Source organism: Salvelinus alpinus, chromosome 17, assembly GCF_045679555.1.
Source record: "Salvelinus alpinus chromosome 17, SLU_Salpinus.1, whole genome shotgun sequence".
NCBI classification, from domain to species: Eukaryota; Metazoa; Chordata; class Actinopteri; order Salmoniformes; family Salmonidae; genus Salvelinus; species Salvelinus alpinus.
The window spans coordinates 40049291-40075857 of NC_092102.1; the positions used below are offsets into that span (position 1 = coordinate 40049291).

The 26567-nt window shown below is 43.0% G+C and overlaps 1 protein-coding gene across 3 annotated transcripts; it reads right to left on the minus strand.

The window, feature by feature from the left end:
• Positions 1-100: 100 nt before the first annotated feature.
• Positions 101-26294, minus strand: LOC139542930 (deoxynucleoside triphosphate triphosphohydrolase SAMHD1-like). Of its 3 annotated transcripts, none has more exons than XM_071348931.1 (16): positions 25906-26294; positions 25455-25521; positions 25196-25268; positions 22801-22961; positions 12641-12756; positions 12494-12564; positions 12213-12368; positions 10868-10968; positions 7192-7300; positions 6826-6917; positions 6536-6651; positions 6100-6239; positions 5889-5978; positions 5078-5182; positions 4845-4982; positions 101-1988 (listed from the first exon to the last, which is right to left on the minus strand). In XM_071348931.1, the coding sequence occupies exons 1-16, from the start codon at positions 26084-26086 to the stop codon at positions 1836-1838; spliced, it is 1869 nt and encodes a 622-aa protein (XP_071205032.1). In that variant the 5' UTR covers positions 26087-26294; the 3' UTR covers positions 101-1835. The 3 variants fall into 3 exon arrangements, with proteins under 3 accessions (XP_071205032.1, XP_071205031.1, XP_071205033.1); XM_071348930.1 differs by having other exon boundaries at positions 5889-5984; positions 25906-26293; XM_071348932.1 differs by lacking the exon at positions 25906-26294 and having other exon boundaries at positions 5889-5984; positions 25462-25521.
• Positions 26295-26567: the final 273 nt, after the last annotated feature.

The following is a 26567-nucleotide window of genomic DNA, read 5'->3' on the forward strand; positions in this document are numbered from 1 at the left end:
CCCTCGAATGGTTAAATTGAGGATTTAGTGAGGGAATGCTGATCTCAGACCTGTGCCAAAAGACATCTACACAGAGCTCTAAGAAAACAGAACTCAGATAGCCAGGTAGAGAAAAGAGTTGTATTTCACAGCTTGACAGTTGTACTCTGTATCATAAAATCCCTCAAACGTTGAGACTGTCTCTACGATTTGTCTTTCACTATATATTTTTTAAACACGAAGCACATAATTAAATCAACAAATATACCATCAATGACCAACAGCTGTGGACTCATCTTGATGCAGACTGTATGGTAAACATTGTGTTTATATTGTTTAAATGAAGATAACATAGCCAGACTCACAAATGATACCAGTCAGTAGACAGACAGGTAGGTAGGTAACATGGATGAAAACACAATGTGATACCACAGCACTTAGAAAAACAACACACTAATCAGAAAGTCAAAATCAAAACCAAAAACGTTTCAGATCTGAATCACACACACCACATGCATTGTGTATGTATAACTGACTACACTACCCACACTGCACACTGTGACCCATCTCGGTTTGTTAGTTAAAGTGGCCTTTTGGGAAAATAATCAAGCTATACAGTAGACAGATCTCTGATCTTTGTGCTTTAGTCAACCCCTACCTCAGCAAACATACTGTACGTATGTCAACGACCAGGCTAACTATGGTGGGTGCTTATATATAAACTAAAACCATGTAGAAACCATGCTTATAAGAAAGACAATGTCCTGAAAGACAAACAATGGTGATACAATACTTACATAGTCAGCTACAATGTAAAACAAACATGATTGTCCAAAAAAGGGTTTGAGAACAACTTTCATCAGGTTGGATAAATTATGTAACAGTTGCTGCTAGGCTATCTGAAAGATGCCTGTATGATAGTGGCACATCAAGATGCATAGCCAGAGAAAAGTGAGGAAGCTGGCGCAAGTATTTCACTCACTCACAGGCTCCCACACTTCTCAAACAATGTAATACCACAATGACACAGATAATGACATAAGGCAAAACAACACTTAAAAACCTATAACATATGCTTAAAATAAAACGAGATAAAAAGCAAATAAAATAAAGACTATATGATATAATCCCTGACAGAACTGAGAGTGAACAGAACCCTGAGCCAAAGGACTGATCTCCAACTCCCTAATTTTCTCTGGTTCATAAAGAGTCAATGAACTAAGCAGACCAGACCCAGCTGCTATCCCATTGATGTCCACCCAAAAACTATACTTTGGTATTTGTTTCATTAGTCCATTGTTGATACAGCACCAATTGTTTTGCATTTCAGCAATCAAGTTAAAGATATCTAACTTTCAAAATACAGAAATACAGCCGGTATGATGCTGCAATTTGCATCATATGATGCAAAATGCATCATACCAGCTGTATTTCTGTATTTTGAAAGTTAGATATCTTTAACTTGATTGCTGAAATGCAAAACAATTGGTGCTGTATCAACAATGGACTAACGACACAAATACGAAAATAGCATTTTGGGTGGAGTTTTCCTTTAAGACTTGAACAATGACCATTTCTTTCAACGGTAAATGGCCTGAGCAAGACATCATTTATCCACCATCTTTGGTCCCCAACCCCTAGTCCTAGGGAGCACCAGGGTATGCAACGGTTTGTTCGAACCCAGCATCAACACAACTGATTCAGCTACTCAATGAATCATTATAACCTAGATTAGCTGAATCAGGTGTGTTAGCGCTGGGTTGGAACAAAACCTTGCATGCCCTGTAGCTCTCCAGAACCAGGATTGGTGACAACTGCCATAAGAAGTAAACAGACAGATCCTCTTTCTCATCCTCCTAAAAGAGTCTGGCTTTTGCCTTCTGTTGTCCAATGTTGACTGCAGCCCTGCTTCGTCCTCCCTGGCTATCCGCTTCATCATCGTTTTCATCATCATTGTGGGCCCAGCTTCGCTTCAGAGGGGTGAGCTCCGGTGCAATCGAATCTCCGTCCTAAACAAACAGATACCAGAGTCAATTTTAAAAAGTAAGATGATCATTAAAGCAAATTACGGACTCCTCTTTAAATCTCTGTATTTCTCCAAAGCTCAGTTGTCCTGAGTCTTCACAACACTGCCAGGAACTAGGATCAAGGGAGACACTCAAGTTTTTTAATACTATATCTCTTGACACATTGATGAAAATAGTCATGGCCTCTAAACCTTCAAGCTGCATATTGGACCCTATTCCAACTAAACAACTGAAAGAGCTGCTTCCTGTGCTCGGCCCTCCTATGTTGAACATAATAAACGTCTCCCTATCCACCGGATGTGTACAAAACTCATTAAAAGTGGCAGTAATAAAGCCTCTCTTGAAAAAGCCAAACCTTGACCCAGAAAATATAAAAAATGATCGGCCTATATCAAATCTCCAATTCCTCAAAAATATGTTTAAAGAAGCTGTTGCGCAGCAACTCACTGTCTTCCTGAACAATAACAACGTATACGAAACGCTTCAGTCTGGTTTTAGACCCCATCATAGCACTGACTGCACTCAAAGGTGGTAAATTACCTTCTAATGGCGTCAGACCAAGGCTCTGCATCTGTCCTCGTGCTCCTAGACCTTAGTGCTGCTTTTGATACCATCGATCACCACATTCTTTTGTAGAGACTGGAAACCCAAATTGGTCTACACGGTCAAGTTCTGGCCTTTGTCGGAAAGATATCAGTTTGTCTCTGTGGATGGTTTGTCGTCAGACAAATCAACTGTAAGTTTCGGTGTTCCTCAAGGTTCCATTTTAGTGATGTCATTCGGAAACAATGTTAATGCGGACGATACACAGCTGTACATTTTCGATAAAACATGGAGAAGCCCCAAAATTGCCCTCCATGGAAGCCTGGGTTTCAGACATAAGGAAGTTTTTCGATTTTTACTTAATTTTTTACTTTTAAATTAGGACAAAAAAGAGATGCTAGTTCTAGGTCCCAAGAAACAAAGAGATCTTCTGTTGGATCTGACAATTAATCTTGATGGTTGTACAGTCGTCTCAAATAAAACTGTGAAGGACCTCGGCGTTACTCTGGACCCTGATCTCTCTTTTGACGAACATATCAAGACTGTTTCAAGGACAGCTTTTTTCCATCTAAGTAACATTGCATAAATCTGAAACTTTATCCATGCTTTTGTCACTTCTAGATTAGACTACTGCAATGCTCTACTCTCCGGCTAAAGCACTAAACAAACTTCAGTTAGTGCTAAACACGGCTGCTAGAATCTTGACTAGAACCAGAAAATTTGATCACATTACTCCAATGCTAGCCTCTCTACACTGGCTTCCTGTTAAGGCTAGGGATGATTAAGGTTTTACTGCTAACCTACAAAGCATTACATGGGCTTGCTCCTATCCATCGCTCCAATTTGGTCCTGCTGTAGATACCTACACGTATTCTACGGTCACAAGACGCAGGCCTCCTTATTGTCCCTAGAATTTCTAAGCAAACAGCTGGAGGCAGGGCTTTCTCCTATAGAGCTCCATTTTTATGGAATGGTCTGCATATCCATGTGAGAAACGCAGACTCAGTCTCGACCTTTAAGTCTTTATTGAAGGCTCATCTCTTCAGTAAGTCCTATGATTGAGTGTAGTCTGGCCCAGGGGTATGAAGGTGAACGGAAAGGCACTGGAGCGACGAACCACCCTTGCCGTTTCTGCCTGGCCGGTTCCCCTCTCTCCACTGGGATTCTCTGCCTCTGACCCTATTACAGGGGCTGAGTCACTGGCTTAGTGGAACTCTTCCATGCCGTCCCTAGGAGGGGTGCGTCACTTGAGTGGGTTGAGTCTCTAACGTGATCTTCCTGTCCGGGTTGGCTCCCCCCTCGGGTTCGTGCCGTGGGGGAGATCTTCGTGGGCTATACTTGGCCTTGTCTCAGGGTAGTAAGTTGGTGGTTGAAGATATCCCTCTAGTGGTGTGGGGGCTGTGCTTTGGCAAAGTGGGTGGGGTTATATCCTGCCTGGTTGGCCCTGTCCGGGGGTATAGTTGGACAGGGCCACAGTGTCTCCCGACCCCTCCCAGCCTCCAGTAATTATGCTGCAATAGTTTGTGTCGGGGGGCTAGGGTCAGTCTGTTATATCTGGAGTATTTCTCCTGTCTTATCCAGTGTCCTGTATGCTCCCTCTAATTCTCTCTTTCCTCGGAGGACCTGAGCCCTAGGACCATGCCTCAGGACTACCTGGCCTGATGACTCCTTGCTGTCCGCAGTCCACCTGGTCGTGCTGCTGCTCCAGTTTCAACTGTTCTGCCTGCGGCTATGGAACCCCGACCTGTTCACCGGACATGCTACCTTGTCCCAAGACCTGCTGTTTTCGACTCTTTCTCTACCGCCCCTGCTGTCTCTAACTCTGAATGATCGTCTATGAAAAGCCAACTGACATTTACTCATGGAGGGTCTGACCTGTTGCACCCTCTACAACCACTGTGATTATTATTATTATTATTATTTGACCCTGCTGGTCATCTATGAATCCGGCACAGCCAGAAGAGTACTGGCCACCCCTAGGAGCCTGGTTCCTCTCTAGGTTATTCCAGGTTCCTGCCTTTCTAGGGAGTTTTTCCTAGCCACCGTGCTTCTACATCTGCATTACTTGCTGTTTGGGCTTTTAGGCTGGGTTCTTGTATAAGCACTTTGTGACATCAGCTGATGTAAAAAGGACATTATAAAACATTTTTTTTGATTGATAATGTGTGGTGCAGGTAAGCTGGTCATAGCTAGCTGGCTTAGCCTTGCACTCAAATGCCATCTTCCCCACACAGCGCTAACAGTATGAGATAAAGAGATCCATACAGTAAATTAAAGAGATAGAGGCCTCCTGACCTGAGGCTTGGAGAAGTTGTTGTCCATGCACCACTTGACAAAGTTCATCTTAGCTGCCTCCACAGTCTTCTCATCTCTCTTCTTAAAGTAGACCCTGATCAGCTGCTCAGCAAACCGATCTGGCAGCATCTGAGACACCTACAGGGGAGAACAATCATGTAAAATAATGTTTTCAAGATCCAAAAAGAACAGACTATTTCTGAAAACATTTGAGAGTGCATTGTAGTATTGACCTGGTTCCTGCTGATCTGGGTGGTTTTGGTTGGGGTATTCTTACAGTAGAAACGCATGTTGTTGATGGGGTTCTTCTCCTTCATACCCCAGTCCATGTTGATGATCTGATGAAGAGAAAGAAAGAGGGACAGAAAGAGATAGGGAGGGAGAGAGAGAGATAGATAAAGAGGCAAAGAGTATTGCTGAGTGCTTTTCTAGGTCGGTTCGGTTATTAAAAAAAAGAGTCACGATTTTCGATAATCATTTTTGTAAAACATATAATGCATTATGAAATAATGACAAAAAATAATTGAGCGTTTTAATTGTGAAGGATTTGATTTCTCTCTAGAGAAACGGCGTGTTGGGCTCACAAAAAACCTAGAACTAAATGGAATTCAAGTTATTAAACCAACGTTGGTCAATCAGTCGTTTAATAACCCCCCAAAAAACTGATGGTGGTTAATCTGGCCTTCATGGCAACATGTCCTCTTAAATCTCCACCTGGTACAGTCGGAAGAGGACTGGCCAACCCTCAGAGCCTGGTTCCTCTCTAGGTTTCTTCCTAGGTTCCTTCTTTTCTAGGGAGTTTTTCCTAGCCACTGTGCTTCTACATCTGCATTTCTTGCTCTTTAGAGTTTTAGGCTGGGTATCTGTAAAACACTTTGTGACAACTGCTGATGTCAAACGGGCTTTATAAAAATACATTTTATTGATTGACATATTTCCAATAAAGCAAACGGTAATAAAGGGTTATCTATAGACGGGCATGTTATGTGACATGTTGTGTCTTCGATCAGTTCCCTGATTGAGGTGAAAAGACTAGACACTCACATTGACTACAAAGTCCCCTGGCTCTAGAGTGACGCCCTGGAGGTCGCTCTCAGGCCTGCACGTCGCCAATTCACTTGCCCATTTCAGGAGCTGTTCCTGGGCGAGAGAAGAGGAGGATGAGAGGCACATAATATGGATCTTCTAAAAAAGCTCACCTAGAAAGCCATGGGAGAATATTCACTCTCCATCCCCCAGACATGCACACACACACCTGTGAGACCTCTACACGTTTCTTGGCTTGAGTCTGTCCCACATTCTTGTAGAGGTTTCTGCAGGTGATGTTGTGGAGGATGTTTCTGGCCTCGGCCAGCTCAGAGGATGACGAGTACAGGATCTGCTCAAACACATGGTCTACATGGGGGGGGGAGAGAGACAGAGGAGAGAAAGAGGAGCCGGAGAGAGACAGGAGAGGAGACGGAGAGAGACAAGGAGCGTGGGAAAAAGGTTAAAAATGCAAACGAAGCCCAGGCAGTGATTATGGACATGAACGTGACAGAGAACCAGGTCTGGCAAACCCAGCCTGTTAGGGCAGCCATGTCCCCTAGAATAAAACCCTGACAACCAAAGAGGTTTGAACCATATAATGAGAGTGAGTAGACAAGACCAGAGCCATTCTACATATTATATTTCTATGGGGTTGAACTGACCAGTGAGTTTAGTGTAGGCCTCCATGTCATATATTGCTGTGGAGATGGTGAACATTTTTCCCTTTGAACCTTGAATCTGGATGTGGGGTTCTGCCTTGACGAAGGCCTCTGTGATCCTGAATCAAGACAGACACAGGCACACACGCACTTATATCAAACATGTCATTTTAAACCGACAACAGAAAAGCACCTGAATGTCTGAGAACTTGTATGTGTGACTCTATAAGAGATCGTAAGTCAGCTAGATATTTAACAGTAGAATGAATAGTTGTTGATGTGAGAGCACTTACATTGTCTCTATTATGTGTCCCACTTTGTGCTGGTAGGCTTTTCTGTGGAGGATGTTGCGTGTGTGGAACATGTCGTACAGATTACCCACTTCCTGTATGCGGACAACACACATGGATATCACCGGTAACGGAAGTGACCTTATCCGAGCAGCCCATAGGGCAGGAGCCTATCTCCTAATTCTGTAGTGTGAGGCAGCTTGATGTACAAGTACACCCCCTAGACAGGACACAAGTCTATAGCTGGGCCTAGTCTATATCACCAGTAAACTAGGCTAATACCTCATCACCAAGTTGAATGAAAAGGTAAATGAAAACATAACAATGAAGGGAATGAATGAGAGGTGAAATCTAGGGACAAGCCTTCACCTTTTCTCTGGTGCAGATCTGCTTCTTCCCATCTACCTCACACACACGAGCAAACTTGAGGAAGCGATGGTAGTCAAAGTTATTCTGGATGCCCAGGTGGTAGCAGTCCCTATGGGGAGGGAAAGAGAGTGTTGGGTTGGTCTTCAGTCTGGGTTATCCTTTTCTTTATTAATAATACTTATGTATCCATTTTGTTTAAATGTGTTTAAACTGCTGTCCTGCCGTAATACCCCTTGTAAAAGGTTGCGTCAATCAAATCTGGTATCAGGATAAAATGTGATTCAGAGTCACCGAATATACTATAATTATATGTATTTAACACAAGTGATAAATGGTAAATGCAATTTTCGTATATACGGGTTCACTGTATCACCACGCAGGGTAAAGCAGAGAACTGACATCTTCTTTTATACTGTGACAGAGGTAGTTCCAACTTTAGAGTTGGCCTGTCACAGTAGAGGCTTAGCGTGGTTTAAACTTGCTAGCCTATCGGTGGTGCCCAGCCACAGCACTCAGGATTCAAATGTCCGGAATGGTGTTTGTGAAGATTGAGCTGATTTGTTGGTTTCTACACATTCCTCAGTTCCTGTTTTCTTGTTATTCAGCATTTTTCCATCTTGTCTCAACCTTGTGGTTTGCACAGTCGACACCCTAGATTAACAACAGCTTTTCTGCAGTCACGCTATGTTTTGTGATTAACATGTCCTATTTCTATAAGGCATATATTTTTGTTAAAAAGAGAACAAAACCATCCTTCACACCCTGCCGTAATTGTTTGTATGTTCCTGTTGTCATTTAAGTAAAAAAATATTAAAACTGAGCTCACTAAACAAAATGTACATTTGTATTAATTTCCTCTGCTCTACAACAAAACATATTTGAAACAGAAAGAGAGGGAGAGAGATTATAGATGGAAGGTTGACCAAAGTGCACTTTTTTCCTATTATAAATTGGGTTGGAGCCCTGAATGCAGACAATCTGGACCCTGTCTTTCTAAAATTATCCGCCGAAATTGTTGCAACCCCCATCACTAGCCTGTTCAACCTCTCTTTCGTATCGTCTGAGATCCCCAAAGATTGGAAAGCTGCCGCGGTCATCCCCCTCTTCAAAAGGGGGACACTCGGTTATAGACCCAAACGGTTATAGACCTATATCTATCCTGCCCTGCCATTCAAAAATCTTCAAAAGCCAAGTTAACATACAGATCACCGACCATTTCGAATCCCACCATACCTTCTCCACTATGCAATCTGGTTTCCGAGCTGGTCACTGGTGCACCTCAGCCACGCTCAAGGTCCTAAACGATATCATAACCGCCATCGATAAGAGACAATACTGTGCAGCCGTATTCATTGATCTGGCCAAGGCTTCAACTGTCAATCACCGCATTCTTATCGGCAGACTCAATAGCCTTGGTGTCTCAAATGACTGCCTCACCTGGTTCACCAACTACTTCTCAGATAGAGTTCAGTGTGTCAAATCAGAGGGCCTGTTGTCCGGACCTCTGGCAGTCTCTATGGGGGTGCCACAGGGTTCAATCCTCGGGCCGACTCTTTTCTCTGTATAGATCAATGATGTTGTTCTTGCTGCGGGTGATTCCCTGATCCACCTCTATGCAGACGACACCATTCTGTATACATCTGGCCCTTCTTTGGACACTGTTAACAAACCTCCAGACGAGCTTCATTGCCATACAACTCTACTTCCGTGGACTCCAACTGCTTTTAAATGCTAGTAAAACTAAATGCATGCTCTTCAACCGATTGCTGCCCGCACCCGCCCGCCTGACTAGCATCATTACTCTGGACGGTTTGGACTTAGAATATGTGGACAATTACAAATACCTAGGTGTCTGGTTAGACTGTAAACTCTCCTCCCAGACTCACATTAAGCATCTCCAATCTAAAATTAAATCTAGAATCGGCTTCCTATTACGCAACAAAGCCTCCTTCACTCATGCTGCCAAACATACCGTCGTAAAACTGACTATCCTACCGATCCTTGACTTCGGCGATGTCATTTACAAAATAGCCTCCAATACCCTACTCAGCAAACTGGATGTAGGCTATCACAGTGCCATCCGTTTTGTCACCAAAGCCCCATATACTACCCACCACTGCAACCTGTATGCTCTCGTTGGCTGGCCCTCGCTACATATCCGTCGCCAAACCCACTGGCTCCAGGTCATCTATACGTCTTTGCTAGGTTAAGCCCCGCCTTATCTCAGCTCACTGGTCACCATAGCAACACCCACCCGTAGCACGCGCTCTAGCAGGTATATTTCACTGGTCACCCCCAAAGCCAACACGTCCTTTGGCCGCCTTTCCTTCCAGTTATCTGCTGCCAAGGACTGGAACGAATTGCAAACATCTCTGAAGCTGGAGTCATATCTCCCTCTCTAATGTTAAGCATTAGCTGTCAGAGCAGCTTACCGATCACTGTACCTGTACACAGCCAATCTGTAAATAGCACACCCAACTACCTCATCCCCATATTGTTATTTACTTTTACACCCCAGTATCTCTACTTGCACATCATCATCTGCACATCTATCAGTCCAGTATTAATGCTAAATTGTAATTATTTCACCTCTACGGCCTATTTATTGCCTTACCTCCCTACATTTGCACACACTGTACATAGAAATAATATATTGTGTTATTGACTGTACGTTTGTTTATGTGTAACTCTGTGGTGTTTTTGTCGCAGTGCTTTGCTTTATCTTGGCCAGGTCACAGTTGTGAAGTTGTTCAACTAGACTACCTGGTTAAATAAAAAAAATTACATTTTGTGCCTGTAATCGAACCCACAAATGCTGATGCTCCAGATACTCAACTAGTCTAAAGAAGGCCAGTTTAATTGCTTCTTTAATTAGCACAACATTTTTCAGCTGTGCTAACATAATTGCAAAAGGGTTTTCTAATGATCAATTAGCCTTTTAAAATGATAAACTTGGATTAGCTAACACAACGTGCCATTGGACCACAGGAGCGATGGTTGCTGATAATGGGCCTCTGTACGCCTATGAAGCTATTCCATTAAATATTAGCCGTTTCCAGCTACAATAGTCATTTACAACATTAACAATGTCTACACTGTATTTCTGATCAATTTGATATTATTTTAATGGACATTGTTTTTTGCTTTTCTTAAAAATGAAATTTCTAAGTGACCCCAAACTTTTGAACGGTAGTGTACACCAGTGGTCCTATTTATTGTTAGATCTCTAATAGAGACCCAGAGTGGAGGGGTCATATTACCCATAAAACCTAGCGGTCAAACAAGGAAATGGTTCCAATCATTTTTCCCATAGGGGACTTTAGAAACACTTAAAATAAGGGCTGTGTTTCTTGTAGGCTTACCCTGGTGTGATGTTTTGATAACCTTGTAAATCTCTTGGGCAAGGTGACTTTTATCAACAGTCGGCTCTAAATACAGGCAAATATATTGATAAAAGTCACCCTGTCCTAGAGAGATTTACACAGTTATGAGAACGAAACACAGCCCTTACTTTAAGTGTTTATAAAATCCCCTATGGGAAAAATGATTGGAACAATTTCCCTGTTTCCCTGCTAGGTTTATGGGTATTATGACACATACTGTAGTACTCTATATAGCTTACTCCAGTAACTGATGATGGTTTCTAAGAGAGATCAACTCCAACTGCGGGACTCACCTGGCGAAGTAGTCCCACTTGTCCACGTCGATGCCGCTCATTTTGTTGGCCACAATCTCATAGAGGAAAGACTTATCCTCTGGACGGCCCTTATAAGGCCACTGTGGAAAGACGACAGACTCAGAATAAGACGAATCCTTTGAAATCCAAGCATGTACAGTAACTCCAAATAAGTTCAAGGGATACTTAACCAGAGTTTTTATTTGATTTATTTCACCAGGTAGGCCAGTTGAGAACAAGTTCTTATTTACAACTGTGACCAAGATAAAGCAGTGCGACAAAAACAACATAGTTACACATTGGATAAACAAACGTACAGTCAATAAAATAAAAAATAAAAATCTATATACAGTGTGTGCAAATGTAGTAAGATTAGGGAGGTATGGCAATATAGGCCATAGTGGTGAAATAATCACAATTTAGCATTAACACTGGAGTGATAGATGTGCAGATGATGAGGTGCAAGTAGAGATACTGGGGTGCAAAAATATATAACAATATGGGGATGAGGTAGTTGGTTGGGCTATTTACAGATGGGCTGTGTACAGGTGCAATGATCGGTTGATCAATGATCAGCTGCTCTGACAGCTGATGCTTAAAGTTGAAGCGGGAGATATAAGTCTCCAGCTTCAATGATTTTTGCAATTCGTTCCAGTCATTGGCAGCAGAGAACTGGAAGGAAAGGTGTACAAAGGAGGAATTGGCTTTGGGGATGACCAGTGAAATATACCTGCTGGAGCCCATGCTCTGGGTGGGTGTTGCTACGGTGACCAGTGAGCTGAGATAAGGCGGGGCTTTACCTAGCAGAGACTTATAGATGACCTGGAGCCACTGGTACGTCAGCAGTAGTTTCACAAGCTACTGCTAATTAGCGTATCCAGAAGTTTTTCTGAACAAGGGCGTAAATGCCAGAATCTCGCAGTATCCCTTTAAGAGTTTGAATTCAACCTGCAGTCAATACACTGCTAGTATCCATCAGTAAATCATATTCATAAAGTACTTCACAAAATGTTGATTGATGCTTAAATTCTTAATTGACTTATGCTGATTGACTAGCTAGCCGACTGACAGGCTGACTGTCTGAGAGGGACAGTGTTCCTGACTCACCCCCTGGCTGAGAGGGACAGTGTTCCTGACTCACCCCCTGGCTGAGAGGGACAGTGTTCCTGACTCACCCCCTGGCTGAGAGGGACAGTGTTCCTGACTCACCCCCTGGCTGAGAGGGACAGTGTTCCTGACTCACGCCCTGGCTGAGAGGGACAGTGTTCCTGACTCACGCCCTGGCTGAGAGGGACAGTGTTCCTGACTCACCCCCTGGCTGAGAGGGACAGTGTTCCTGACTCACCCCCTGGCTGAGAGGGACAGTGTTCTGTGGTCCAGCAATCTGTTCCTTGATGAAGACCAGGTCATCAGGTAGGACCAGGCCATGATCCTTCATCACTGGCTCCAAGGCATTCACAGACACCAGGTGGTCAAACATCGCAAGGGACGCTTCCTCATGCTGTAACACACATACATACATACATACATACATACATGTGACATGGACATTCTCGCACCCACACAGGAAGATGAGGAGAGAAGGCTATAACAAGAAAGAGTAGGTTATTCAGACTGTAGTCTTACCTTCCACTTGGACTTTGGACGCATTTTGGGGATGAACATCCTATCAAACATATGGGAGAAAGGACCATGACCTGGAAAGAGATCACATTCAACAGAATAAGATTGGAAAAGATTGAGGGAAGGAGGGAGGGAGTGAGTGAGACTCACCCAGGTCGTGACAGAGCCCAGCAATCTGGACACACAGGATGTCTCTACTGGAGATGAGGAGCTCTGGTTGTCTCTCATTCAACTCCTGGACCAGCCGACCTGCTAGGTAGCCCACCCTGAAAACACATAACCACAACACAACCAATTAATAACCATTGTACAACCGATTAAACCTGCCAGGCAACCACAGGGGTGGGAGCTTAGGGAAGGGGCTTGGGTCTGAAAAGCAACTAGGCCAGTTTCTGTTGTGCCTTTTAAATGCAGGATAGGGCCTCAAACCACATAGGCTGAATCCCAATTCTCCACTCTTTTCCACTTCCCATGATGGATTTAAAAGCATATGAATGGTGTAAGCACAGGCTATACACTTTGGGAGAAGGGTGGAACCTAAGCTTCCCTCAAAGTAAATTGACTATATAAGTACTCCAGTGGCGGTCGGTGCAGTTTAAGATGAGGGAGGACAGTTTTTTAATGAGCATTACCTTATTTCTATTACAGCATATTGGATGACTATCATTCATATTCCATTCACCCAGCTCAGTGTAACATCCATAAGTTTAGGCTACTACATGATACAAAAATGTTCCCTATACTGTTAGGGATTTCTGCCCTGTTCATACAAGAGACCACAGGAAACTTCTTTGATCAGAGGTTAGTTTGTTTAATAAGGATTGCAACCCAGAGCATTACTTACAGTAATTTGCAAGTAACACACTCAGTTCCAAATATGAGGTTTTCCCTTTTTATCCCCTACTGAGGATCACCCCGCCCAGGGTGACGTCCCTTAACTTTAATACCATATAAGCTCATAATTAATAGTTGCTAACACAAAGATGTTTCTGCTAGGCGGAGCTCAGTTTACGGTTATTTGCAGTTCGTTTTCCAATCCTTCTACCGCCTATTACTATCATGTGCTACCAGAAGTAAGACGAACATAGTATCAACAGGAACTGAAAGTATAGTTTCAACGAACAGGCACATGACTTGTCTACAGTTGACCTCTTCATGCACTTACAAAGTGTCTACCACTGATTCTTAATCTCAAGCTAAATCAAAACATGAATCATTGTACTTTTGTAATTACAGGTGTTCCTAGAATGTACAGATATTACAAAATCCTTTCAATACCCATCATGGAGGTTGCTACAACCTAGCCTATGAATTAAAGTTTATATTGTAGATGCACAGGTCAAGAGAAACATTTGAGTGACAGACAGTGGCAAAATCAATACCGCCTTGCACACTCTTGCCTCCTCTGTGTCAAATCGGAGGGCCTGTTGTCCGGACCTCTGGCAGACTCTGGGGGTACCACAGGGTTCAATTCTGGGGCCAACTCTTTTCTCTGTATATATCAATGATGTCGCTCTTGCTGCGGGTGATTCCCTGATCCACCTCTATGCAGACGACACCATTCTGTATACTTCTGGCCCTTCTTTGGACACTGTGTTAACTAACCTCCAAACGAGCTTCAATGCCATACAACAACCCGCCTGCCCGACTAGCATCACTACCCTGGACGGTTCTGACCTAGAATATGTGGACAACTACAAATACCTAGATGTCTGGCTAGACTGTAAACTCTCCTTCCAGACTCACATCAAGCATCTCCAATCCAAAATTGAATCTAGAATGGGCTTCCTATTTCGCAACAAAGCCTCCTCCACTCACACCGCCAAACTTACCCTAGTAAAACTGACTATCCTACCGATCCTCGACTTCGGCGATGTCATCTACAAAATAGCTTCCAATACTCTACTCAGCAAACTAGATGCAGTCTATCACAGTGCCATCCGTTTTGTTACCAAAGCCCCTTATACCACCCACCACTGCGACCTGTATGCTCTAGTCGGCTGGCCCTCGCTACATATACGTCGCAAGAACCCACTGGCTCCAGGTCATCTATAAGTCTATGCTAGGTAAAGCTCCGCCTTATCTCAGCTCACTGGTCACGATAACAACACCCACCTGCAGCACGCGCTCCAGCAGGTATATCTCACTGGTCATCCTCAAAGCCAACACCAACTTTGGCCGCCTTTCCTTCCAGTTCTCTGCTGCCAGTGACTGGAACGAATTGCAAAAATCGCTGAAGCTGGAGACTTATATTTCACTCACTAACTTTAAACATCAGCTATCTGAGCAGCTAACCGATCGCTGCAGCTGTACATAGTCCATCTGTAAATAACACACCCAATCTACCTACCTCATCCCAATACTGTTTTTATTTACTTTCTGCTCTTTTGCACACCAGTATCTCTACTTGCACATCACCATCTGCTCATTTATCACTCCAGTGTTAATCTGCTAAATTGTAATTACTTCGCTACCATAGCCTATTTATTGCCTACCTCCTCACGCCATTTGCACACACTGTATATAGACGTTCTTTTCTTCTATTGTGTTATTGAATGTACGCTTGTTTATTCCATGTGTAACTCTGTGTTGTTGCTTGTGTCGCACTGCTTTCCTTCATCTTGGCCAGGTCACAGTTGTAAATGAGAACTTGTTCTCAACTAGCTTACCTGGTTAAATAAAGGTGAAATAAATCAAATCTAGCTGATATAGGGTGTAATCATTAGTCCAACAGTTGCAAACGAGAGTTTCGATTAGACAAATTCAAGTATGTTTATCCCCGTTTTGTTCAGTTTGCTTCCATTTAAGAAACGTTTTTCAACAGAATCGGGCAGAATGAATACACCCCCGATGACACACAAACACAGTTCACTTTTATTGCAGCCCCATGCAAACAGCATGATTTGCTCTTTTTATAATTCCTTCTCGCATCTACACACTCACGTCCTCTCACCTTTTCCTTTCACTTGTGGACTTCAGTGCACAACACATCAGCTGTCTGTAATCAGGCGAAAAAAACCTTTCCAAGCCAAACCTTCGTATCATAACTGCTACACAAGGCCTACATCGTTGTCGCCATATTAGCTAACGTCAGTCAACATAGCTACAAGAACAAATGCATTAGTAAACCCGCTACAATCACGCAGTACAGTGTAGTCAGCAAGTAGTTTAGCAGTTACACCGGCTGGCCCCAGTGGCAATAAATTAATAAAACCAAAAGCTTACCTTGACTTGGAAGAGTTCCAATGTTGAATAGCCATAGCCAGCTAACTAACATAGCATACCTCTCTGTTTGAGCCAGGTGTTTGAGTAGGCTAAACTAGCTAGCTGCATTCACTAGCTAAGTGGAAAAAATTACAACAGAATATAACTAGCTCTCTCACACACGCTTCTCTATCATTTTTGAAGAAATTAATTTTGTTCATAACTTTTCAACTATTGTTGCTCTCTCTTTGAGTCAACTACTCACCACATTGTATGCACTGTAGGGCTAGCTAACTGTAGCATATGCTTTCAGTACTAGATTAGTTCTCTGATCCTTTGATTGGGTGGACAACATGTCAGTTCATGCGACAAGAGCTCTGATAGGTTGGAGGACATCTTCAAGGAAGTTGTCATAATTACTGTGTTTCTAGGTTTTGTATTGAAGTCAATGTACCCAGAGGACGGAAACTAGCTGTCCTCCGGCTACACCATGGTGCTACCCTACAGAGTGCTGTTGAGGATACTATAGACTTTCATTGCAAAACAGTGCGTTTTAAACAATTATTTGGTGACGTGAATATATTTAGACGGATAACTTTAATATTTCACTATTCACATTTTTATGGAATTCAATGAGGAGGATGGTCCCCTTCCTCCTCTGAAGTACTCGTGCCTAAACATAAATACATAAAATAATTCATAATACTACACCAGAGAGCATGATTTTGGCCACAGGGGATCATTCGCATCTTTCAAAAATGAGCTGTGGATTGTTTTAAGAGCGCAATTTGGGCAGCGCATGTGGCAAATAGCCTACCAAGGCCTTTCAGCATTAATTGCAAATGCAATCGTAGGAAAAACATAGTTTAGAAAGCAAATGGTTATTACTTTAAAGAGAAGACAAAGAAAAGACTAATATGTCTTTTAGTTACAAAAATTCTCAACTTAAATGAGCAAACAGTAGCCTGTCTTATTTGTACCAGCGGACAGCAACGGCCATAGTGCACTCACCGGGGCCATCTTTATCGTTGGATCAGAACCACTGGAACGTCTTTTGGGTGGACAATACTTTCCTCCTCCAGGCCAGATTTATGTCATATAATACAATTTGTGCCTCCCCTTTTCGTAGGCCGGATGATTAATGGAAACAGGGTGCACCTGAGCTCAATTTCTAGTCTCATAGCAAAGGAGCTGAATACTTATGTAAATAAGGTATTTCTGTTTTGTTATTAAAAACAATAATTGCACAAATGTCTAAAACCTGTTTTAGCTTTGTCATTATCTGGTATTGTGTGTAGATTGATGAGGGCTAAAAACCGATTTCATCAATTTTACTACAAGGCTGTAACGTAACAAAAGGGGTCTGAATACTTTCAGAATGCACTGTAGTCGCCTTCAAGAAGAGGTCGTACTTAATGATCAGTGTCAGTGTCAGTAGAGTAGGCTACTAATTTGTCATATAAAAAAATATGTTGCTTATGTCTCCAGTCATATAGTGTAGTAGAATTGCATGAAATGTGTTAATAAAAAGGGCAATTTTTTTCCGTGCTAAGGAGAAGAAACGTCTCTGATTACCGCCCCAACAGATCCACAGATGATGCAACACCTGTGAGAATGCTGTTCATTGACTACAGCTCAGCTTTCAACACCATAGTGCCCTTAAAGCTCATTAATAAGCTAAGGACCCTGGGACTAAACACCTCCCTCTGGATCCTGGACTTCCTGGCGGTCCGCCCCAGGTGGTAAGGGTAGGTAACAACACATCTGACAAGCTTATCCTCAACACAGGGGCCCGTGCTCAGTCCCCTCCTGTACTCCCTATTCACTCATGACTGCACGGCCAGGCACGACTCCAACACCATCATTAAGTTTGCCGATGACACAACAGTGGTAGGCCTGATCACCAACAACGACGAGACAGCCTATAGGAAGGAGGTCAGAGACCTCTCCCTCAACTTGATCAAGACAAAGGAGTTGATTGTGGACTACAGGAAAAAGAGGCTTGAGCACGCCCCCATTCTCATAGATGTGGCTGCAGTGGAGCAGGTTAAGAGCTTCAAGTTCCTTGGTGTCCACATCACCAACATGATCCAAACACACTAAGACAGTTGTGAAGAGGGCATGACAAAACCTTTTAACCCCTCAAGAGACTAAAAAGATTTGGCATGGGTCCTCAAAAGGTTCTACAGCTGCACCATCGAGAGCATCACTGCCTGGTATGGCAACTGCTCGGCCTCCGACCGCAAGGCACTACAGGGGGTAGTGCGAACAGCCCAGTACATCACTGGGGCCAAGCTTTCTGCCATCCAGGACCTCTATACCAGGCGGTGTCAGAGGAAGGCCCTAAAAATTGTCAGACTCCAGCCACCCTAGTCATAGACTGTTCTCTGTGCTACCGCACGGCAAGCGGTACCGGAGCACCAAGTATAGGACCAAGACGCTTCTAAACAGCTTCTACCCCCAAGCCATAAGACTACTGAACATATAATCAAATGGCTACCCAGACTATTTGCATTGCCCCCCCCTCAACACCACTGCTACTCTGTTGTTATCATCTATGCAGTCACTCTAATAACTCTACCTTTATGTACATATTACCTCAACTAACCGGTGCCCCCGCACATTGACTCTGTACCGGTAACCCACTGTATATAGTCTCGCTATGGTTATTTTACTGCTGCTCTTTAATTACCTGTTACTTTTATTTCTTATTCTTATCCGTATTCTTTTTAACTGCATTGTTAGTTAGGGGCTCATAAGTAAACATTTCACTGTAACGTCTACACCCGTTGTATTCAGTGCATGTGACTAATAACATTTGATTTGATTTTGATTTGCACTACACGCTCATGCAAGCATTGTTCAGAACTGTCAGTTTTGCTAACAGTGATTGAGTTATATTATTAGCTTATATTATGACTAAAATCTACTGAACACATTAGGAATAGAAGACTGTTTTACATTAGTCTGATAGATGCATGCATGCAATCGTTCACTATTATAAAAAAATTGCTTCCTCAAACTCACACTCCGCCTATGTATACACTCATACCCTACGGCAGGGTTTTCAAACTTATTGTGATAACAAATTCATCAAGGGCCCCCTCATAATCAGAACACAAAATTGACGGGCTACCCCGGCAAACCCGGACGACGCTGGGCAAATTGTGTGCCGCCCTATGGGACTCCCAATCACGGCCGGATGTGATGCAGCCTGGATTCAAACCATGTACTGCAGTGACGTCTCCTGCTCTGACATGCAGTGTCTTAGACCACCGTTCCACTGGGTAGCCATACAAGGAGTACTACTATAACTTCTGCAGTTTATGCTAAAGTTCTGCAAATCTATACATTTTGTCATGGGGCAGAGAGAAAACGTTGCAGTTTTAAAGATTAAATTACAGTGCATTTATGTACATAAATGGGGGGGGTGAATACAATAAGGATTTAGTTGAAAAGTATTGTGGATACCAATATCCCTGATGTTTCCCAGGGTTAAGAACATACATTGTAGATAAAAAATATTACACAAATGTATTGGCAAAAATGTGTTTCATCTGTTGTTAGTAATATTCCTTTAAAAACATGCCTTCAGAAAGAATTCACACCCCTTGACTTTTTCCAATTTTTTTGTTACAAACAGTGGATTAATTTTGAATAAAAAAATCTCATTGGCCTACACATAATACCCCATAATGTCAAGGTGGAAACATGCGTTTAAATTTTTACAAATTCAATAAACCTGAAAAGCTGAAATGTATTGAATCAATAAGTATTCAACCACTTTGGTATGGCAAGCCCAAATAAGCTCAGGAGTAAAAATGTGCTTAAGGTTAACAAGTCACATAATAAGTTGCATGGACTCACTGTGTGCAGTAATAGTGTTCAACATGATATTTGAATGACTACCTCATCTCTGTACCCCGCACATACAATTATCTACAGTGCATTCGGAAAACACGCAGACCCCTTGTCTTTTACCACATTTTATGACGTTACAGCCTTATTCTATTCACTAATCTACACACAATACTTCATAATGACAAAGCAAACACAGGTTTAGAAATGTTTGCTATTTTATTTAAAAAAAATACACCTTAAATATCACATTGACAAATATTCAGACCCTTTACTCAATACTTAGTTGAAGCACTGTCGGTAGCGATTACAGCCTTAAGTCTTCTTGGGAATGACGCTACAAGCTTAGCACACCTGTATTTGGGGAGTTTCTTCCAATTTTCTCTGCAGATCCTCTCAAGCTCTGTCAGGTTGGATGGGGAGTGTCGCTGCACAGCTATTTTCCGGTCTCTCCAGAGATGTTCGATTGAGTTCAAGTCCGGGCTCTGGCTGGGCCACTCAAGGACATTCAGAGACTCGTCCCGAAGCCACTCCTGCATTGTCTTGGCTGTGTGCTTAGGGTCGTTGTCCTGTTGGAAGGTGAACCTTCACCCCAATCTGAGGTCCTGAGTGCTCTGGAACAGGTTTTCATCAAGGATCTCTCTGTACTTTGCTCTGTTCATCTTTCCCTCGATCGTGACTAGTCTCCCAGTTGCTGCTGCTGAAAAATATCCCCACAGCATGATGCTGCCACTAACATGCTTCACCGTAGGGATGGTGCCAGGTTTCCTCCAGATGTGACGCTTGGCATTCAGGCCAAAGAGTTCAATCTTGGTTTCATCAGACCAGAGAATCTTGTTTTTCATGGTCTGATAGTCCTTTAGGTGCCTTTTGGCAAACTCTAAGCGGGCTGTCATGTGCCTTTTCCTGAGGAGTGGCTGCCGTCTGGCCACTCTACCATTAAGGCCTGATTGGTGGAGTGCTGCAGAGACAGTTGTCCTTCTGGAAGGTTCTCCCATTTCCACATAGGAACTCCAGAGCACTGAAAGAGTGACCACCGGGTTCTTGGTCACTTCCCTGACCAAGGCTCTTCTCCCCCGATTGCTCAGTTTTGCCAGCTCTAGGAAGAGTCTTGGTGGTTCCAAACATCTTCCATTTAAAAATGATGGAGACCACCATGTTCTTGGGGACCTTCAATGCTGCAGACATGTTTTGGTACTCTTCCCCAGATCTGTGTCGACACAGTCCTGTCTCGGAGCTCTACGGACAATTCCTTCGACCTCATGGCTTGGTTTGTGGGACCTTATATAGACAGGTGTGTGCCTTTCCAAATCATGTCCAATCAATTGAATTTACCACAGGTGGACTCCAAGTTTTAGAAACATCTCAAGGATGATCAATGGAAACAGGATGCACCCAAGCTCACTTTCTAGTCTCGTAGCAAAGAGTCTGAATCCTTAAGTAAATAAGGCATGTTTAAGAAATTTGCTAAATATTCAAAAAACCTGTTTTCACTTTGTCATTATGGGGTTTTGTGTGTAGATTGAAAAAATAACTATCCATTTTAGAATAAGGCTGTAATGTAACAAAATGTGGAAAAAGTGAAGGGGTCTGAATACTTTTTGAATGCATGTATAAGGTCCCTCAGTCGAGCAGTGAATTTCAAGATTTCAGATTCAACCACAAAGACCAGGGAGGTTTTCCAATGCCTTGCCAAAGGGCACCTACTTGTAGAGGAGTAAAAGTCACTACACCCAGTCACTACAAAGATACAGGCGTCCTTCCTAACTCAGTTGCCGGAGAGGAAGGAAAGCGCTAAGGGAATTCACCATGAGGTCAATGGTGACTAACAGTTACAGAGTTTAATGGCCGTGATAGGAGAAAACTGAGGATGGATCAACAACATTTTAGTTACTCCACAATACTAACCTAATTGATGGAGTGAAAAGAAGGAAGCCTGAATAAAAATTCTACAAAGCATCCTGTTGGCAGTAAGGCACTAAAGTAAAACAGCCAAAAATGTGGCAAAGAAATTTACCCTATGTCCTGAATACAAAGCATTATGTTTGGGGCAAATCCAACACAGTACAACGCTTCATATTATCAAGCATGGTGGTTCTGCATCATGTTATGGGTATTTGTCATTGCAAGGACTAGGGAGGGTTTTTTTAATGAGAAAAATAAACTGAATATAGCTAAGCACAGGCAAAATTCTAGAGGAAAACCTGATTCAGTCTGCTTTCTACAGACACAAATTCACCTTTCAGCAGGACAATAACCTAAAACACAAGGCCAAATATACCGTACACTGGAGTTTCTTACCAAGACAACATTGAATGTCCCCGAGTGGCCTAGTTACAGTTCTGAGTTAAAATCGGCATGAAATTCTAATAGCAAGACTTGAAAATGGCTGTCTGGCATTGATCAATAACCAATTTGACAGAAAAAATTGCAAATATTGTACAATCCAGGTGTGCAAAACTCTTAAAAACAGAAAGACTCACAGCTGTAAATTGCCACCAAAGGTGATTTTAACATGTATTGAATCTAGGGATTGAATACTTATGTGATCAAGATGTGTTCATTATATTTTTTTACAAATGTTTACATTTTTCTTCCACTTTGACATTAGAGTATTTTGTATAAACCATTGACAAAAAAATGACAATTAATCAATTTTAATCCCACTTTGTAAACAACAAAATGTGGAAAAAGTGAAGGGGTGTGAATACTTTCTGAAGGCCCTGTATATTCTGAAATCTGGCCACGGACCACACGTTGAGAACTCCTGCCCTATGGAGTGTTCAAGCACACATAATAGTACCCTATGGAGTGTTCAAGCACACATAATAGTACCCTATGGAGTGTTCAAGCACACATAATAGTACCCTATGGAGTGTTCAAGCACACATAATAGTACCCTATGGCAGGGGTGGGCAACATACAGCCCGCGGACCGGATCCCATTCAATCCAGCCCAGGGGAGGTTTGAGTTAAAAATAACTTTTCTTTTTGCTTAAGGGGGGGGTTATTAATTTGGGGTAAAACAATAAAAAATAAAAAAAACGCAGGCCACTCTTGAACATCTAAAACTAGATAGAAAGCATATATGGCCGCAAATTGCCTTTGACTAAGAAACCGGTCTGGAAAAAAATCTGTGCGGCCCAATGTGGCCCTCAAGGCGATATTATTGCCCACCCCTGCCCTATAGAGTACTCAAGCACACATACACTTGTACCCTATGGAGTGCTCAAGCACCCACAATCATACCCTATGGAGTGTTCGAAGCGGTTGTGGGAGGCCCCAGGGAAGACAAAGTATGCTCCTCCCAGCTGCTTGATGTGGCGGAGCCTCTGGAACTGAGGGGTGTCCATGATACGGACCAGCAGAGGATGCATCTCTACATGGCCATGGATGGGGTCATTAAACACCTACAGGAGACAATAATACACGTTATTGCTGATACCCTTACTGACTCTAATAGTCTTCCTCTTTTTCTCTCTCGGGAATAGATGACGGTACATATCTTGAGAGCCTGACAATACAGGAAATGCTGATGTCTTATATAAGGGCAGCAGTAGCCTAGTGGTTAGAGCATTGTAACCAAAAGGTTGCTGGATCAAATCCCTGAGCTGACAAGCCAAAAATCTGTCGTTCTGCCCCTGAACAAGGCAGTTAACCCACTGTTCCCCGGTAGGCCATCATTGTAAATAAGAATTTGTTCTTAACTGACTTGCCTTGTTAAAATTATATATATATACAGTGGGGAGAACAAGTATTTGATAACCTGCAAAATTGGCAGTGTTTCCTACTTACAAAGCATGTAGAGGGCTGTAATTTTTATCATAGGTACACTTCAACTGTGAGAGACGGAATCTAAAACAAAAATCCAGAAAATCACATTGTATGATTTTTAAGTAATTAATTTGCATTTTATTGCATGACATAAGTATTTGATCACCTACCAACCAGTAAGAATTCCGGCTCTCACAGACCTCTTAGTTTTTCTTTAAGAAGCCCTCCTGTTCTCCACTCATTACCTGTATTAACTGCACCTGTTTGAACTCGTTACCTGTATAAAAGACACCTGTCCACACACTCAATCAAACAGACTCCAACCTCTCCACAATGGCCAAGACCAGAGAGCTGTGTAAGGACATCAGGGATAAAAATGTAGACCTGCACATGGCTGGGATGGGCTACAGGACAATAGGCAAGCAGCTTGGTGAGAAGGCAACAACTGTTGGCGCAATTATTAGAAAATGGAAGAAGTTCAAGATGACGGTCAATCATCCTCGGTCTGGGGCTCCATGCAAGATCTCACCTCGTGGGGCATCAATGATCATGAGGAAGGTGAGGGATCAGCCCAGAACTACACGGCAGGACCTGGTCAATGACCTGAAGAGAGCTGGGACCACAGTCTCAAAGAAAACCCCAAGAACACCATCCCAACCGTGAAGCATGGAGGTGGAAACATCATTCTTTGGGGATGCTTTTCTGCAAAGGGGACAGGACGACTGCACCGTATTGAGGGGAGGATGGATGGGGCCATGTATCGCGAGATCTTGGCCAACAACCTCCTTCCCTCAGTAAGAGCATTGAAGATGGGTCGTGGCTGGGTCTTCCAGCATGACAACGACACAAAGCACACAGCCATGGCAACTAAGGAGTGGCTCCGTAAGAAGCATCTCAAGGTCCTGGAGTGGCCTAGCCAGTCTCCAGACCTGAACCCAATAGAAAATCTTTGGATGGAGCTGAAACTCCGTATTGCCCAGCGACAGCCCCGAAACCTGAAGGATCTGGAGAAGATCTGTAGGGAGGAGTGGGCCAAAATCCCTGCTGCAGTGTGTGCAAACCTAGTCAAGAACTACAGGAAACGTATGATCTCTGTAATTGCAAACAAAGGTTTCTGTACCAAATATTAAGTTCTGCTTTTCTGATGTATCAAATACTTATGTCATGCAATAAAATGCAAATTAATTACTTAAAAATCATACAATGTGATTTTCTGGATTTTTGTTTTAGATTCCGTCTCTCATAGTTGAAGTGTACCTATGATAAAAATTACAGACCTCTACATGCTTTGTAAGTAGGAAAACCTGCAAAATCGGCAGTGTATCAAATACTTGTTCTCCCCACTGTATATATATATATATGGTGGACTGGTTCCACCCCTCCCCGACAGATCAGTGCATGATAAGCTATGTCAATCGGGTCATAGCACACAAACAAGTTATAATGTACTCCTCTCTGTTCAAGCCAGCCTCTGTTCACCTCATATCTCCACACAGCTGTGCCCTTGAAAGATATGAGAAGAACAGGATGGACTGAGACACTGTGGTCACTCTCAGAGGGTATTTGTCTTATGCCGTGTGACCAAGTTGAACAGAAGCCTGGAAACAATAACAGGTCGTCGCACCATGTCCTTGACGATATTCCCAGACCAGCTGCAGGAAGAAGAGAGGGGGGAACCATCCTTTCTCAAGCACAGTATTGCAAGTTCTGAAAATCACTTGACCAATGTTAAGCATAATTGTTAACTATTAATATTAAACAAAGCAGGTAAATACGTAATTTCTCACACATATGTCTCCCTCATTTTGTCTTTCATTCACTCTCTCCAGCCTTTGAAGATAACAGGGGTTAGTTGTGCCATCTGTGTTACCTTGATGGTCTCTGCTGCCATCTGCCACAGCTTCCTCAGACTTTGCAGTATCTGCAGCCGGGTGCCTAGAGGCCTGCGGAGGAGGGGGAAGAGAGAGCGAGAGAAAGAGTGTGTTCAAGTTCATAATCATAAAAGCACAAACACAACCCAAGGCATTGACTGAAAAACATGTCACAAATAAACCAAGGTTATGAGAGGGTCCGGTGCACATTTGATTGCCATGCCACCACCACACCCAACACAATACCACCAAACGTACACTATACCCATTTTATCCAGAAGTGTCTCTGTGAGGTATCGTAACCCCACTCCTGTTATCTTTTGCGCTGTGTGGGGAAAAACAAAACAAAAATAACAGGTCATCTTTCCTGTGTGTGTGTGTGTGTGTGTGTGTGTGTGTGTGTGTGTGTGTGTGTGTGTGTGTGTGTGTCATTAACGATGTGTAAATATGCACAATGAGAATAAAATGTCACAGGTCAATTGCATGGCATAAAACCAGAACCGTGTGTGCGTAGTTAAAGTGATAAGAACTTGCTAGCCTAGCTAAGGTACTGTAGTTCAAAGGACAATGTGGTCCTTCTGGGTACTCTTGACCCCCTCACGTTCACGGATCACAATTTAGTTTCAAGTTTTCAAGCCACGTTGGCATGTTCAATCAAATGTGTAGTTAGTTAGAAGATATGCAAAAACACTGATCAAAACAAACGAACCTCTGAATGTATCCTCCGATTTCCAGTGACCTTCTTGATGCAGATATCTACAAACATCCTCGACACCCCACTGCCCGAAGTCCCGCCACGCCGCCTCAGAAACCCGTTTCTCCGGGGGGTTGAACTGATCACTACTACTAGTATTCAGCAAATCCTCTCTGGGACGCTTTCGAATATCCATAATGATCGGTGATTGAACCGTGCCGGTAATACACTCAAGCCGGTACTGGGGACTTCCTTCCGCGCTAACTATTTTTAAACTATGGCGCGTTAAACAAAATTGTCTACTAAACAGGTTCTCTTTCCGAAACTAGCTTTTTTACTGGGCTGACTGACCAGAAGGAGGGAGGAGCGATCAAAGATTGTATAAAGAGACGAAGATGCAAAGTCATTTGACAGTCCCATGATACTCCCGTGATCCGGAAGTGATTCCGGATCACGGTCTTTTAGAGTTGTAATGAGTGTATTTCACCAGTAGACAGAGACATTTCTTCTCTTTTACGATCAGTGTACTGGTCCATAGGGAAGATAATGCTAGCTAGCTAGCTAGCGAGGGTACAACATGCTTCCAGATCTTAAGCCATTTTCTCTAATATGTAGGTTATGTTAAGGCAATGACAGCCAGAGGAGTTGGCCAAAGCAGATATCGTTGGATCGTGGAC